General features: G+C 39.0%; 1 protein-coding gene across 1 annotated transcript in view; it reads left to right on the top strand.

Annotated features, from left to right (window-relative positions):
• The window catches only part of elna (elastin a), a 70,531-nt gene that overhangs the window by 36,463 nt on the left and 20,680 nt on the right, over positions 1 to 13,388 (top strand). Inside the window, exons 6-24 of the mRNA XM_042487271.1 lie at positions 2,208 to 2,267; positions 2,423 to 2,494; positions 4,766 to 4,795; positions 6,528 to 6,569; positions 7,013 to 7,096; positions 7,480 to 7,527; positions 7,675 to 7,737; positions 8,221 to 8,253; positions 8,346 to 8,420; positions 9,866 to 9,907; positions 10,014 to 10,070; positions 10,183 to 10,233; positions 10,354 to 10,461; positions 10,598 to 10,648; positions 10,753 to 10,860; positions 11,016 to 11,051; positions 11,219 to 11,413; positions 11,539 to 11,673; positions 13,142 to 13,282. Of these exons, the coding sequence (XP_042343205.1) occupies positions 2,208 to 2,267; positions 2,423 to 2,494; positions 4,766 to 4,795; positions 6,528 to 6,569; positions 7,013 to 7,096; positions 7,480 to 7,527; positions 7,675 to 7,737; positions 8,221 to 8,253; positions 8,346 to 8,420; positions 9,866 to 9,907; positions 10,014 to 10,070; positions 10,183 to 10,233; positions 10,354 to 10,461; positions 10,598 to 10,648; positions 10,753 to 10,860; positions 11,016 to 11,051; positions 11,219 to 11,413; positions 11,539 to 11,673; positions 13,142 to 13,282 (1,431 nt within the window). The remainder of the gene's footprint in view (positions 1 to 2,207; positions 2,268 to 2,422; positions 2,495 to 4,765; positions 4,796 to 6,527; positions 6,570 to 7,012; positions 7,097 to 7,479; positions 7,528 to 7,674; positions 7,738 to 8,220; positions 8,254 to 8,345; positions 8,421 to 9,865; positions 9,908 to 10,013; positions 10,071 to 10,182; positions 10,234 to 10,353; positions 10,462 to 10,597; positions 10,649 to 10,752; positions 10,861 to 11,015; positions 11,052 to 11,218; positions 11,414 to 11,538; positions 11,674 to 13,141; positions 13,283 to 13,388) is intronic.

Raw genomic sequence — 13,388 nt, 5'->3', positions numbered from 1 at the left:
CTTGTTTCCCATGCTTAGTCGATCTCACCACAGATTTTTGGCTTACAAGTATTGATGAAAACAAGTTCCTTGGTGGACGTAGCTTGCTGGCAGCATTCAAATTTCTTATTGTTTAAAAAACAGTTATTACGCCAACATGTTTATCTCTGATTGGGGATCTTGTTCAGCTCACAATTTCTTTTAATACATCTCTGAGAAATACAGTTCTGAGAATCATATTGTGCCCGACGCTCTCTAAAACATGGAGTCCCACATGTTAGCCCTAGAAAATAGGAATTTATCACTTTGACAGTTATTTGGAAATACTTAAGTTCAACTAATTGAATCTTTGGATGATATTCCACTTTCACTCACTTTTTCCATATGCATTTACATTTTACACTTGATTTATTTGTTTTTCTTTTAAATGAATAGCACAGGCAAACAATGTGAGCATTCGTGATGTTTCTAGGAATTGGGAAATTACAGAGATCCTCCCCAGCCACTTTTTTATGTTAAGCTCTATTTTCGTGCTTTTTATGCACTCTGGTATCTTTTTTACATTCAGAGTACAAAAGAACATTCCCTCTGTGAATCAATTTATTTTCAATTAGAAAATATTTGGCGAACAGCCTGACACCCTCGGGCCGTAAGTTAAGTATCACAGCACTAGACCCAAGAATTGCAAGGTTTCAATTCAAAGTTATAATGGTTCATGTAAATAGGCTTGTTTCAAGTTTTATGGCAAAGATAAATTATAATGTAGTTTAATATTCTTTAAATGTTACTGGCTGCACAGTGGGTTTCACTTTTCAATTTGGGCTAAAAAGGGACGGTTCACCCCATAATCCAAAATACATATTTTTCCTCTTACCTGTAGTACTATTTATCAATTGATTGTTTTGGTATGATAGCTGTGTGTTGGAGATATCGGTCATAGAGACATCTGCCTTCTTTCTAATATAATGGAACTTGATGGGTCTAGTTTAATTTGCCAAAAAATACACTTGAAAAACTCAGCAACAATGTCTCTCTGTAAATCATGACCCAGCTACTCAAGATAATCCACAGTTATTGTTGTTTTGAGGCAGTTTCATGCAGGAACTATTTTCTTTCTACCAAACTGCACCTGCCAGCTGCATCACTGTGCAGAAGCAAGCGTTCATCCACTGCTTGCTCGCATAGCACCACTGAAATAGCTAACGTTTCAGCTCAGCCAAAGAGAACTCCATGAATATTTACATCTCATGCTACCACAAGCTTCTTGTCCAAAAGTAGTGAAGATGTAGTTCTGTAGAAAAAAACATTTCTTACATGAAACTGCTGACAACAAGGTCTGCGGATTATCTTGAGTAACGGGGTCATGATTTCTGGAAAATTATACTGCTGGTGAGTTTTTCAAATGTTTTTTTTTTGGTGCTTTGAATGAGTTGAGTGCCATCTAGTTCTATAATATTCAAGAGAGGGCCGACATCTCTACGGCCAATATCTCCAACACTCAGCAACTAACACCCAAAACAATCTAGACTGATTAACGGCGCCAAGAAGAAAAATATGTATATTTGACTTTGGAGTTAACTTTCCCTTTCAATCCATGAGCAGGTGTTGATTATTTTATTTCATGTTCTTTCTCTCTTTCAACACTTTTCTTGTTTCTATATCTTCCTCTCACATGTTTTGTTCTTGTCAGCAAGCAGAACCCCCAAGCTGGGATATGACTTTATTCATGCATCAAGTCAGGCCAAAAGCTTTTGCCACCCATAGATTAGTTTGGTCTTGGAAAGAACAGACTGCTCCCTCCAGTGTTTAGAGTACAGTATAACCAGATGGTCAACCATCTTTGATGTTTGGCCCATCATGTTTCTTAGTCAGTGGGGGTCAACTCTTTCCCCGGTGCCCAAGGTGCAGTCCTTCTAGAAACAAATGTTTTGAATCAAATTTAAGTAAGCACACATGATATTCTGTCATATTTCATGTGGTTTATTTTTTAAAAGTATGTAGTACTCGCAGTTCCTAGAAAATGTTTTGATGTAAGATTGAGTGATGGGATATTTTTATTGAAGAGTAATTACTGCTGAATAAATCACCAGTAACTCGCCAAGGTTAAGAAACTGTGCATTTTTTCTTTGACTCCCCTTGCCCTCATCGTCAGTTGGTAGTACAGTAATTCTCACTTTATCTCTTTCTCTCTGCTGTTCTGCCTGTCTATCTTTTTCTTTTCCTTCCAGGATATGGCAGTCTAGGAGCTGGTGGTCTTGGAGGAGGTGGCCTGGGAGGCTACGGAGGAGGTGAGTAGCGTGGAACTAAAACTGGAACTGATGATGTGTGCGAACATAAGAGCACAAGTGTAACATTTGGTTGACAGGAGGTCTGAATATTATATCCTGTCTATAACGACATACATTTTAAACCTCATTCACCTTTGCCCCTTTGTTTCATTTAGGTGCTTATGGTGGATACGGTGGAGGCGCCGGGGGTTTCTTTCCTGGAGCTGGACAGAAAGCTGCTAAAAGAGGTACAGCAGATGGCTGAAAATGTCTGGTTAGGATTGTGAGTTTCCTGTGAAGGGCAACGTTTGTGCAAAACTGCTTCCGTAATTAAGTTGTTATTGCTGCCGAGATTATGTTAAGAGTTAACTTTTCTTTCAGGTAATGAAACACTGCATTAATGTACCTTGCAGGCTTACCAATGAAGTGGTTTTGGTGCATGGCCGGCAAATAAGTGCAGATTCTTGACACCAGAACTTTTGGTTGTATCCCGATGCTTGTCTTTGTTTAGGCAATAATGCACTTTGATTAAAGTTAGGGAAGGGTCATGATCCTTAAATTCAAATGTTATTATTTTTGGACCCTCCATAATAGCTTTCTCATGTATTGGCCTCTGCTGGTCTACCATGTCCTTGTGGGCTGCCAGGTTTTTGTGCATTGCACTAGAAATCATTTAATCAGATTTGAAAAACAAAATGTTTCTCATCAATACCTCAAAAAAAAGAGCACATTTTACTAAAAAACAACAAGTAATGTATTTGCTAGTTATCTATCTCCAGTCTTAGTCAAGTGTCAAGTGATAAATACTAAGTTAAAGTCAAATCAAGTCTTTTATCAGTGTTTGTCAAGCATGTCTCAAGTTCTCATAGTTGCACCTCATGGCAAAGGCAAAGATGTTGCATCAGCTGAGACATGTCATTTCTATATGTCATGATTCTGAATATCAAATTTGTAAGGCTGAAGTGTGCAATTAATATGTGTTTGAATTTCTTGATATAGTTAATCTTTTATTGGACAGAATAACAAGTGTGTCGAATGAGACACTGATCCTGTTGCTTGTTTTTGGTTGTTTGTTCTGATGGCTGCAGTGATATCATGTGGTTCTCCACTCCGTTTTAACCTTTCAGTAAAAATACCTCAAATTGCAGGTATCCATGTTTGGTTCTAATATTTCACTTCCCATTTTTTGGCTTGTGGTGAAAGGTCCCTGTAGAGATAGAATGGGCGTTGTGTGCTAGTTAGAATTTATTTTTATAACCAGAGAGATTATCTCAACCTTTTTTTGTGAAACTCCAGTGCTTTATATATATCAGTATAGGTATTATCCACATTAACTGCATTACTACTGCTTTCACTATTGCTCCTCCAGGCTATGATATAGGCTGTAGTACTCCAGTCCAGCCCGAAGACCACGTTTTTGAAGTCTTGCACTTGCCTTGGTCTTGTGGGTTGTTGGACTCAGATTTTTCTTGGTTTCGGGCTCTGTTATTGAGAACTGGCCAGGTTGTTCCTGGCTGCTGATTCTGGATCAGTTGCAGTCTGCAGAATGTGGCTTTAGTCTACCAACACCATGAGTTTTTTTTTTTTTTTTTTGGACTGACATGAACATAGCATTGCCCTGGTTCTCTCTTCAAAAAAGTAAGATAATCTTCACAAATGAACACCACTTTTATGAATTTTGACGCCCAAATGCAATCGCCAGAGGTAAAAAGCAAATGTTATAAGGCTATAAATGAACTACACTGCGGCTGTATGACTAAACATCTCCACCAAAACGAAATTGTAAAGCTGTGTTTGACACAGTTAAGCGTGTTGAGGCTATATAGTCTCATTTACCTGCTTGTTAGCAAATGATTCACCAGTGGGGTATTTGCGGACATATTTTACACCATAGAACAAAACGTGAACATCTTTTAATCTTGTCTTAACCACGCACCTTATTTCAAGCATCTTACCAAAAACATCTTCAAAAACCCTATTAGATTTGAGATAAGGGAATCGGAACTGCTGAAATGATAATTTTAAGACTCATTCCACTGTTGCGCCAATTTTGCAGTCTAGACAGGCTTTGAGCTCCTCACTTGCTACCAGAGTTTTTGAACATTAACATCACTTACAGACAATCACAAGCTTGCTACCTAAGCTAGCGAGACAAAATATCCGCCGACTCCACCGTAATGAAATCGACCACAAAATGGTTGTGAACATGGTTTGCTCTGGCCTTGCCTTTGATTTGGTCTCTACTGCGTTTGGACTTGCTCTTGACTCAGACTGGACTGGGCCTGGTCCTGGACCTGACTTGGACTCAGTTAAGTTGGTTTTGACTCCTGCCCTGCTATGGTGGTCATCTGCACCCTTGCCTGGTTAAGGAAGTGACCATGAGTATCAACTGGACACATATTCAGCTTGATTTAAGTATTGTCTAAATTTGGTCACTGTTGCTGAGACAACAACATGAAAAACACAATTTCCCGAATCTTTCATAATGACAAATACTGCTGTGGTTGTCCTCATCACAGGTGCAGGAGGTCCTCTGCTTCCACATGGAGGTAAGCTGATTGTTGGCCTGATGACAAACTACTGTACGAACTTGAACTGAACTTTGATAGATCCGCATGCTTGCATATTATGAGGAAGCCAAACTGAATGTTTCACATTAATGGTAACTCAGCAAGAAAAACACTGTTTGGCAAACACGTGTACATTTTTAAGGTGTACCTGCAAACCTTGGACTGTTTGAACTTTAGCGGAGCCCAGCGTGACCTCAAAGTCTGTGCCGTGTATGTGCACATGATTTCCTTGAAATTAGGCAGGCTGATGAAGCATGGACTCTGGAGGGCCCAATCATGACTAGGACTGTACTATGGCAAAGAGCCTACTGTTAAGTATTGGTTGGCAATGATAAAACTGCAGTCCCTCGAATCAGTCTGTCTGTGCTGTTTTCATGACACTCGAAATAACATTGAATTCCCCTGAAAGAGCACATAAAACAAAACATTCTGGGGCCAAACTTTTACTCACCAAATCTCCCAGGCCACATACTTACAGGCAGTGCGCAATGTCTGTGCGGCAAAATATGGGGAGTTTAAGATTGTAAATGTTGAAAAAGTTTAAGCAAACAAACCAATGTGTTTTATTGTGCTGCCAGCTCCCTTACAAGTGAAGCTGACAGCTCATTTCCTGCACGAGGGGATAGCCAAATAAATGAAGCATTTGATGAGGCAAGGCAAATGCCACGCATGCTGGCCGCCTCTCCTGATTAGATTAAAATGCAGCCATGTTGCTTTTGATCACGGAGTGATGACAGACTTGTAGGGGCAGATTAGCAGCTCTCAATACCAACGGTGGGTCTGTGGATCTGGCTCCCTGCTGAAGAGGTCAAGTTTGGCACAAGCCACACACCTGCTTATAACTCCAGTTCAGTATCACAGGGCCCTCCAGCGGCCACGGGAGGTGCAACTATAGAGTACTTGTGTTGAAAGGTTTTCATCACCCCTTAGGTAAAAGTGAGAGATGGAGCAGGGACCCCGTACTACATATATTTTATAAAACTGAGTTGCATATTAAACTGGACCTACAATAATGTGTAATGTGGTCTTAAATCCCATGTGTAAATATACCATTTTATGGTACATTGCAAACAATGCTAAGATATTAAGATAATAAATATTGGTAGATTAATAAATTTATACATCATGTTTGTGTCTGAGGTAGGAATTGTTGCACCTAGTAATTTTTTTCTCGATCAATCTAATGATATTTTTTTTCAATTAGTTGATTAATCTAACAACATATTTATTGACTATTCCAAAGATTATTTTTTTATAAGTTGATTAATATAAAAATTAAGTTTACAAAGAATAAAAACTTGCCTCATTAATTTCTTAACAATTTTTTTCAATAATTTTCTCCTAAAAACAATGATAATACCAGCATATTTTAAAATTAGCCATATTTTCATGCCACTGCTGTATTAGTGATTAATGTTAGCTAACTAACATCATTCATGGATAGCAGTTAGCCTATCATTAATGTTGTGTACCGTCAATTTTTTTTTTCCTTTTTTTTTAACAGATAAGCCATTTTATCGTGCTAATAATGTGGTAGATTCGTGTTACAGTGTAACATACTTAAATTTCCAAACACTAATTTGGCCGCTCCAGTGCAGTAACTCTGAGGTGCCTGTAAGGTTTGCAGACCCCCTTTTGAAGATACAGGGACTAAAACCTCAAACCTGAAATTCCATATTTACATGTGTCTGGGCACTTTGTACTTAAACAGGGACAGGAGGAACTGCGCTTGGGACAGGAGGAGTTCCTGGAGGTACGGGAACTGGAGCTGCAGTGCCTGCTGGAGGCAAGACACACACAACACATCATTTTTACCTGCTCGCTCATTTTTTATTTCAGTGTGCACTGTTTATGTTTGTCAAACTGTGATTTCTGCCTCCCAATGACTTGCAATACTGTTCCCACTGACGTTTCAATTTTTACTTCAATGCTTTAGGAACAGTACAGCATTTCATACCCCAAAGTGGCTCTTTGTCTGGTACAGTGGAATTGATTTTTCTAACTAAGAAAACCTTACTGTGTGCTTCAAACAGTTCTTTTTCTGGTATAATAAAGTAAAAACTTTAACAGTGTATAGAGTCTTTGGGAGGTGGGAATTCTACTTATGGTTGTTTGGTCTCAGCACTTAACAAGAAAGATGTTTGTATGCTTTCACACTTGTTTGATGATCTAAGTACTATTTAATCTCTTTTTCAGTACCTGTTATTCCTCAGACAGGCCTTCCAGGAGGTGGCGGTGGTGCTGGTGGTGCTGGAGGAAAGAAAGCTGCCAAAGTCCCAGGTTTTGTAGACTCAACAATATGCTCACATGGCTGAGGGCAGACAGGATGCAGTTCACTAGGAAGCAGATCAATTTCATTTTTCCATTGCATGTGGCAGATGTTTGGTGTGCTTGGAATTGTTTTTAAATATGTTAATTATTGGCAAAATACAGTTGTTTATATTGGCTGTCTTCATGTGAGATTATAAACCAGCTTCCTCTACATCTGTATACTTTCAAACAAAACTTTCATACAAAACAGAAACTGAAATAAAAGCTATTCACACTGCACTTTAAAGGAATACCTCACCCACAAATGATGGCTTGTATATCAGTTAGTCATGCTATGTTACCTTGAGCTTGTGAAGAAAACTTACTTATTGTCTACTGATTGGCTGTGGCAGGTGTAGGTGTGCCTGGACTTTACCAAGGTGGACTGGTGCCAGGACAAGGTTTGACTCTTTCATCGATCAATCTTAAGCATTATTTGTAATTATTTGTCAAGTGTTTCACCATGTGAGTGATCAGTGCACTTGCAAACAAACACTGGGATTTAATGATGCTCATTTTCAAAGAGAAATTGCTTATGACTCCTTCAGGATTTGGTGGACGTGGTGTTCTGCCTGGAGTGGCCACTGGAACTGACCTTAATCCTAAATCAAGTAAGGTTTAGTGTTGGCTGATTTTGGATTTCATTAGACACCATTGAATGGCACTTGTATTCTTTTTAATTTTTTAGCACTGTTTTATTGCACTTTAAAAAAATGAAAACACAGGGAACAGAGCAGTTCTACATAAGTAAAACTATTGAAAAATATAAATACATTAATACAGTAATACAAAGATATCTTCAATGGAACACATACAAAACCAAAGACTGAATGAATTAATTCATAAAATAAAATAAATAAAAAATATCAGTAGTTGTCAAGGAACATTATACACCAACAACTTTATAGTCTGTATGCAGCTTATCCAAAGTGTCATGCTGCAGGAACAAAACGGCACAGTGTTTACTTAGTTAAAAGGCCAGGGTTTAGTTTACTGTGTTTGTTGTATTGCTGAAACTCTGTCTAGTATTTACATTTTCAAACAATGATCTTTCACCTGCATCCCTGACTGGATTATGCGATTTTCTAATGCAGTTGGAGGAGGAGGACAAGGGGGTCAAGGACCAGGTAACTTTATGATTGTTGCTGTATTACAAACAAATTTATCTGTATCATTGTTACTGACTGATCAAGATTTGCATTTATTTCCTTCATTACAGGAGGCCGTGGGTATGGGGGGCCGATGCAGCCAGGAGTGTTTCATGGATACCCCCTTAAATCACCCAAATTGCAAGGTGTGATCTGAATCTTTAGTCTTATTCAGAAATGGTATTATTCTAATCATATGATGTTATATGTTCACAGAGAATTTTTGAACTTTGGTGATGTTACAGTTCTTTTTTCTCCAGCACACAGACATACTTATTTGCATTATGGCCTGATAACCAACGGGCACTTCTATGGGTATCACCCTAAAGTTTTCTATGGTGGGTTTACGACTGGTAGATTTTAAAGACAGAAGTCTGTCTTTGGGGATTTCTGATGGTCCCAAAAGCAGAACATTTTCGCCATTGCCTGCTTGCAGAGAGCCCAACAGCTACGCTGCTGTGCTCCTGCAGGGGATGAGACAATCCCAAACGCTGCTGCTAAACTTTGCTGCAATAGAGTAAGCTTGCCAACTCACCCATGTTCATCAGGGTGCTACAAAATCTCTTAAATGTAAGGATGACAGGTTTATAAAACTAAATTTATGCAAAATAATTTATTAAAGGGCTCTTGATAATGATAGTAAAAACGTAAAGAGAGAGTGTCCAGACGATTGCCCATAGTCTTGCGCCAAACTCCATCCAGAGGTTTTCATATTATAGTATATTTAGACATCTGATGAGTCTGGTATACTGTACATTTGTTCATGAGGATTACTAAGTAAAATGGCTTGCCAATCAAAATAAAGACATTTATGTTATGTGATGGCAGGTAAAGCTGCATAAGTTTAGCATCACTGCAGACAATAGACAAATGAATGATGCAACATAACTAAGTGCTTTGTAAGAGACTTTCTGGATTTACCAAAAAAGTATAAAACAAAAAAAATCTGAATATTTAGCTGAAAAGCATAATTCTGCCGAAGCAACGAACTACATGGCTAACTCTTACTGGGACTCACAAATCTCTGCAATGACTAAATGAAGTCATTTCCGCTGTATTTTAAAGGTCCAGTGTGTAGGATCTAGTGGCATCCAGTGGTGAGACTGCAGAACTAAATCTTTTGCCATGTGCAGGCATGTAGGATAACTAAGGTGGCTGATGTGAAAATGCAAATAGCCCTATTTAGAGCCAGTGGTTAATATGTCTGTGCTGGGCCACTGTAGGAAATGATGGGCACTGTGGGAGAGGAGCTGCTTCCCATGTAGATATAAGTGGTTCATTCTCGGGTAAAGAAAACCTAGCATTTCTTATTTTCAGGTGATTATCAACTAATGAAATCATAGTTTTCATAGTGAATATTAGATTTCATTTCTGCCAATAGATGCCCCTAAATCCTACACACTAGACCTTTAAAGGATTATGGACTGTCTTTGAGCAATTAAGTCAAATTAATTACATTTAAGGTATGAGCAATATCCCAGAGGATTTTTATTTTAGACACAGTAGTTATTTACTTTGTTGCATATCATTATGTGTGTATGCGCAGAATCTTTCTGGCTCTTCTTCTCTCAAATGTTTTATGTCTTTTCAGGAGCCTATGGAGCAAAAGCTGGAGGTGGCAAACTACCTTTAGGTAAAGATTTTTCTAAAACATTAAATAATTATTTGGTATTTTGGTGTTTGGTATAACTGTGGCATCAGTTCACTGATTAATAATGTGTCACATTACAATGTTTCAGGTTATGGCTATGGTAATGGTGGCACTGGGTCACAGCCTGGATATCCTGTTGGAACTGGTGAGTGTTTTTACAAATATACAGTTAACTGATATGGAGTAGAAAGGTAGTGAAGACTGAAGAATGCTCAATGGGGTTTTTCTTGTGTTATGTTTTTTTTTCCATTACGCAGGAGTGGGGCCCGGGGGCATCTCACCTGCTCAGGCTAAAGCTGCCAAATATGGTAGTCTAATACATTTGTTACCCAGACAATGCTTTTTTTTTCAAGAAAAATGATACATGTTGTGTAGCTTAAATACAGAACATATTTGTATTTTACTAAAGTCAGTGCTCCCTGCTCCAGGTGTAGGTGGCACAGGTGGTATTGGTGGCATTGGTGGCGTTGGTGGTGTTGGGGGTGTTGGAGGTCTTGGTGGAACCGGTGGACTGTATCCAGGGCAAGTGCCAGGAGGTAAGATATCTAGCAAACATCATGAACAAAATAAAAGAGCAAAAGAGTATAGCCATGTTTGCACCCTCATAACCCTCTTAACTTTTATTGTCAGTGAATAACCTCTTCAATAGTTAAATGTCTTTTTGTTCTGCAGGAGTTGGGGCTGGGGGCCTCTCACCTGCTCAAGCTAAAGCTGCTAAATATGGTAGTTTACCACATTCATTACCAGTACAATGCTTTCAATGCTATGAAGAAAAAGCAGTACGGAAAATATTTGATTCTTACATAAATCTGTGCTTTTTACTTCAGGTGTTGGTGGCGTTGGTGGTGTTGGTGGTGTTGGTGGTGTTGGCGGTGTTGGTGGTGTCGGTGGTGTTGGCGGCACTGGTGGACTGTTTCCAGGGCAGGTGCCAGGAGGTACGATATCTAGAAAATTACATAAAAAACTAAACTAAAACTTTATTGCCAAGTTAGTGGCCTCATTACTGAGAAGTTCATTACATTCTGTTTTTCTCTGTACTGTAGTTTTAAAAATGTTATAAAATGCATACCTATGTTTGAATATTTTACAGCGGGATATGGAGCTGGGTCGAAGGCTGCTAAATATGGTAAGAACATTAATGATTTTGTATCATGGAAGCATGTTTAAGATGAAATTGTTGCACAAGATTTTTCATCATTTATTCACTCATCCTTTAGGTACCTAAAAAGCATAACAAGTTAGAAATTTTACCTCAAGTTTTATAAGAACTTCTCCTTTCATATTGGTCTGGAGGCATACCAGGTGGTGTACCGGGAGGAGTACCAGGAGGAGTACCAGGAGGAGTACCAGGTGGTGTACCAGGTGGTGTACCAGGAGGAGTACCAGGTGGTGTACCAGGAGGAGTACCAGGTGGTGTGCCAGGAGGGCTACCAGGAGGTGCACCAGTGGTTGGTGGATATTCACCAGCAGCCAAAGCCGCTAAATATGGTATAGTATATAATTGACATTATCATATTTAGCTTAACATTGTATCAGCTCTTTAACTTGTACTTCTTCAAAAGTACAAAATACTTTCTCTATGTGTATTAAGTATTACTTTTAATGATGTGGAGGCGCAGGAGGCCAATTAGGAACTGGAGGACTAGGAGGCACCGGAGGACATTTAGGGACAGGAGGACTTGGAGGACTGGGAGGAGGACTTGGAGGAGGTGGAGGATATTCTGCTGCTGCCAAAGCTGCTAAATACGGTATGGGGATTTCGTTTGTGAAATAAAGATAAAATCCAAAAGGGGTCAAAAAGTCTGCCTTCCCATGTGGTCAGTTGATGAACAAAAGAACAAAAAAACCCTGTGAAGTGGTAACTCTTGAGTTCCTTCTTTAAGTGTGTTTGTGTTTGAGTGTTTTTCTATGTTGTGTAAAGGTGCTGGGTTAGTTAAAAAGAATGTTAATTTGCAGGCACTAACATCAGCTTAGTTTTGGCAAAGCCAACTACCCAATAACCTTTCCGCAAAGAGAGTACAACAATCACCTCATTGAATAAAGACAAATCAATACATATATTGACGGAAGTGAAACAGTCTTGTTTAGTCTGTACAGTTGTACTAATGCTTTTCCCAGTTGTTACGTTAGCTGTACATGAATGCAGGGAGGTTTCGGTATGGTGCCTTGTTAGCCGGCAGTTATCCGTCGTGGATGAGCCTGGTTTAGAAGAGTCGTTCCGATGCAGTTCAGTTCATGAGTTTTGTTTTTTTTTTACTAATGTTGTTACTTCTTTGCTTGTGAAGTGTAACTCGTCTAATCTTCTCTACTGCTAAAAAGAGGTCTTTGTCTGCTTGAAGCAGGCCACATGTGGTGAACAGAGCTAGGCTCTAGAGGTGCAGCAGTGACCCAACTTGCTGGGGGTCTCAGGAGAAAATTGAGAACAGAAAGCAGAGACTTTTTTTGTTGGCCTGATGATGTTGTAGGTCACATTGCCACAGTGACCAATTTTGTTTGATCAACGACTCAATGTGCAGGTTTTTGCACAAAGGTTTCAAAAATATATGATTGTTGGAAACTGAGTTGATTTGTCTGTCCTTTGTCTGAAAAACAAAAGGGCTTCAGTTGCCATTTTGAGATAACTAAACTCACAGTACACAATTTTACAAGTCCAGATTAAAGTCGCAAGAATAAAGAAATAATTGGTGGAGTCTGGTGGTCCCAACACATCTTTTGTATTTCTTTACTCAAGTCCCTCTTGCAAAGGAGATCCTGATCTAAATGATGTTACTTAATTAGTTAAATGTAATGCACGTGCTATGTATAGTTTGTATGTTTCCATGTAGCTGATCAGATGGCTTCCTTTTTAGACAATTTTCATATGCATGAGTTTTGACTGCAAAAACAGGATGCCAAAATGTGATTTTAGTTGAACTTAAAGTCTTTCACTGTGAAAACAGTAAGATTTCAGGTTTTACAGATGTACAATCAAATGTTTATTTTGTTCATGCTGCCTATATGAAATTTAAATATGTGTGGTGGTAAATCGTTCTAGACTATACAGTAAACTCATTACTTAAGGTAACAAAACCAAACTGGATTATTTCACTGTGCTCATAAATGCATCTTGCTCCGATTTGTTCTTTAATTGCCAGCACACTCAATTAAATTGACTGTGTTTAAACATGGAGCTAGCTTTACATAAATAGACTAATGAAATGAACCTGTTTTGCACAGGGGTGGGAGGATTAGGCACAGGAGGACTGGGAGGAACAGGAGGACTTGGAGGCACAGGAGGATTTGGGGGAACTGGAGGTCTGGGCGGCACAGGAGGAGCAGGAGGAGGATACTCTGCTGCTGCCAAAGCTGCTAAATATGGTAATATAGATTGCTATTATTAATATCAAATATCATAACTTGTTATGTCTCCCTATGGATGAATATGATTTCTAGCAGTAGTACCCAGCTATGTGTGAGCCAAAGG

This window comes from Plectropomus leopardus, chromosome 5, assembly GCF_008729295.1.
Source record: "Plectropomus leopardus isolate mb chromosome 5, YSFRI_Pleo_2.0, whole genome shotgun sequence".
NCBI classification, from domain to species: Eukaryota; Metazoa; Chordata; class Actinopteri; order Perciformes; family Serranidae; genus Plectropomus; species Plectropomus leopardus.
Note: the sequence above shows the minus strand (reverse complement) of the source record. Positions and strands in the feature narration are given on the sequence as shown.